The 3,520-nt window shown below is 27.7% G+C and overlaps 1 protein-coding gene across 1 annotated transcript; it reads left to right on the top strand.

Annotated features, from left to right (window-relative positions):
• The first annotated feature begins 2,233 nt into the window (after positions 1–2,233).
• Positions 2,234–3,247, top strand: LOC107489648 (13-hydroxylupanine O-tigloyltransferase-like). The gene is made up of 2 exons (XM_016110401.2): positions 2,234–2,652; positions 2,767–3,247. Exons 1-2 carry the CDS (start codon positions 2,234–2,236, stop codon positions 3,245–3,247), a joined length of 900 nt encoding a protein of 299 aa, XP_015965887.2.
• The last annotated feature ends 273 nt before the right edge of the window (positions 3,248–3,520 follow it).

Here is a 3,520-nt window from a genome sequence, read left to right as displayed (position 1 = left end):
AGTTATTTTTTAGTAGATTTAAATTATTTATTATTTATTAGAGAATTTTGTGCATTAGAATTCTCCAATAATTTATTATTTATTTTGAGTTAATTTCTTTTTTGGTAGGTCTAAGTATTATTAAGTTACGTATAGTCATATTGAGTATATATGTTTGATTTATTGAAAAAAACAGATTACTAAAACCAATTAATAACTATTTTAGAGTAAATATATTTAACACTAGATTAAGAAAAAACAAATAATACATAACATGTTATATTTTTATTAATCAAATTATTATAATTTAAATTAATCTTAACAAAATAATTTAAAATCATAATTTTAATTTTATCGCGTGCATGGCACGGGTTAATACACTTGTTAATAATTTATTACTGAATAAAATGGGTTGACTTATCACAATAATATTAACTCTTAATAATGATATAATTTAACTAGCTAATTAATCAAGGTATAACTTTTTTGCAATTTAAAAAAATTATTAGAAAAATTATATTTTGTAACTTTGTAATTTTAACCACATAATAAAAAATTTCAAAAATAAAAAGAATAAATAAAATTTTTGGTGTCTCTTTGAAGTCTAAGTTAATAAAAATTCTGTTTGTTTCATTCTATTTTAAGATCAAGAGAAGGTATTATTGCACTCTCTGTCCCAAATTATTTATGTTAAATATTATTAACTAACTTTTTTATATATATGTTCATATTTATTAATTACCTCTCATATTCACTTTTTCACCAAACACTTACTATATATATAAAGAAAAAATTAATCACCATCATCTGTACCTACCATAAATATAAAGAGAAAATTAATCACCATAGTCTGTTTTTTCTCTTTTTATAACCTCTTTAATTTTTCTGTAGTATTATATATGTACAATAATAATTTCTTCTCTTTCTAATTTATCAAGAGAGAGTTTTAGGAAACTTTGATGTCTAGTAATTTTTATAATTTGCGAAAAAATTATACCATGACTAATTGATTACGTAATTAAAATTTATTAGATTAAATTAAAAGTTAAAGTTAATCATGATAAGTCAATCAATTTCATTCAATAATTATTAAATATATTATTAAAATAATTTATCTTTTAATTTATTTTAGAGAGAGTTAGATAGAATTTATCAAAAAATAATCATCATAATATTAATATTCACACTAATTTTTTTATAATATATATTTTTGTTGAAAAAGTCTAAGAAACTAATATTATATTCAATCAACTAATTTAAAAATCAATATACAATTAAGAAAATAACATACAAAATAAACATCCAAAACAAAAAATAATAAAATTATTCAAAAATAAAAAAGTGAAACATTTTTTGTATAAATTGTATTTCATATATGTTGTTGGTCTATTTTACTTATGTTGGTATTTCTGATGTTTGTGTTGTGTTTCGGTAGTATCTTGTATTATGTTTGTTGTAACTTATATAGTCTTGTAGTTGAGTCTCATCAATTTTTATTTGCATCTTTGTGAGGGTTTTAACTAAAAGAAAAAAAAAAGTTAAACAATACAAAATAAAATTAATTTAAAGTAGAGTTTATAATTTAAGAGTTTAAAATTTAGGATTTAATTTTTAAAGAAAGTTAAAATTTAAGAAGTTAATATTTAAAATTTAGGATTTAAGATGGTTAGAAGCAGCGATAGGCGGCAATCAGCGACACACTAGTAGTTAGTGGTGGAGGGCTGACGCTAAACAATACAGTGGTGGTGTGTGAAATTATGATAGTAGGAGGGGAAAAAAATAGAAGAAGAAATGAGATGATATAAAAGGATAATTTTAAAATAATTGAATAAATGGATTTGTTGGTCGAAGATGGTTGCTAGGTTGTTGGCTCTCTAATTAGGTTTATTTAGGTTGATTCTTTTGTTATATATGTAATATCATTTTTATTAATCCATCATAAACTACGAAAAGAGTAATGTTCTGTCTACATCAAAATCAGTTATTAAAATTAATCACTAGATAAAATATATACTGAAATATAAATACATATTAAAAATAAATTAAACCACACATGTATTTATATATAAATATATTAGTGGTTAATTTTAGTGGCTAATTTTAGTGTACAAATAACATTTTTGTTACGAAAATAATCATTTTTTTATGGTATGAAAAAATAAGATTTGTAACCGAGATAGCTAGTGATGATATATTATATGAATGAACGGATTGACAGGTGACACGGTTCAAATGCGGCGGTTTCATCTTTACTATGCGTGTGAACCACACAATGTGTGATGCAATTGGATTTGTTCAATTCATAAAGGGCATAGCAGAAATAGCCCAAGGTGCATCAAACCCTTCAATGCTCCCAGTTTGGTGTAGGGAGCTTCTTTGTGCCAGAGATCCACCAAGAGTTACATTCATCCACCATGAATACAACCAACTACCGCTTGAAAATGACAACCAAAGTGTCTCCTTCAAACCCTGCCATGCTTCCTTCTTCTTTGGCTCCAAAGAGATTGATGCATTGCGCTGCCTCTTCCCTCCTCACATTGCTCAATCTTCCACCACCTTCGATGTCCTCACTGCATGCCTCTGGCGTTGTCATACAGCTGCCCTCCAATGGAAAAACCCTAATCAAGAGGTTCGCTTCACGTGTGTAGTCAATGCACGTTTTGAACCTTGCAGGTTAAAATAACTACCTTTGCACATACACTCCTCTTTAATTTGAGCAAGAAGGAGTAATTTTTATTCGATTCTCCTTGATCTTCTCTTTTGCTAATACCATTATTTTTGTGATAGGCTTAATCCTCCACTACCTGAAGGGTATTATGGCAACGCTTTTGTGCTTCCTACGGCAGTTTCCACCGTGGAAATGCTTTGCCGGCTACCTTTGAGCTATGCATTGGAGTTGGTGAAGAAAGCAAAGAAAGAAGCAACTGAGGAGTATGTTCACTCTACTGCCGATTTGATGGCCATTAAGGGAAGGCCTCCACTTTTCTTGACAGGATCTTTTATTATGTCAGACATCATAAAATCTGGGATAACAGATGTGGATTATGGATGGGGTAAGCCTTTGTATTCTGGACCAGATAAGGCTGGTATGGATGATATTCCTGGTTTGAGCTTCCATATTCCATATACTAACTCTAAAGGAGAACATGGTAGACTAGTTTTAATTTGCCTTCCAGAAGAAGCCATGAAAAGGTTTGAGAACGAGCTTAATGGAATACTTCAGATCAAGGATAAACAAAACCCTACCAAGTCAATTTCCAATCTGTAGTGGATACTTAGATGGTGAAAACTCAGTTATCAACTTTACATCAAGTTATCTGCACCTGAGTTATCATATTTGATATCAATATGCATGCATGTGTCAACTTAGTTTTATAACTTGTTGTGTGTGGGTGTTATACATATAAGTAAATACTACAATGAAGATTTTATAATTATTTTCATATAAAAATATTTATTTTTAATTATTAGATTATAGATTGTATAGTTAGATTTTGATATTTATAAAAGTATTATTTTTACTTCAAGTGTGGCTAAATAA

Source organism: Arachis duranensis, chromosome 5 (genome assembly GCF_000817695.3).
Source record: "Arachis duranensis cultivar V14167 chromosome 5, aradu.V14167.gnm2.J7QH, whole genome shotgun sequence".
Classification (NCBI taxonomy): domain Eukaryota; kingdom Viridiplantae; phylum Streptophyta; class Magnoliopsida; order Fabales; family Fabaceae; genus Arachis; species Arachis duranensis.
Note: the sequence above shows the minus strand (reverse complement) of the source record. Positions and strands in the feature narration are given on the sequence as shown.

Excerpts from the sequence above, each read along its gene's own strand:
- LOC107489648 (XM_016110401.2), top strand. The coding sequence starts at position 2,234 with ATGCGTGTGAACCACACAATGTGTGATGCAATTGGATTTGTTCAATTC. Across the intron at positions 2,653-2,766 it reads GCACGTTTTGAACCTTGCAG|GCTTAATCCTCCACTACCTG; the intron begins GTTAAAATAACT and ends TTTTTGTGATAG.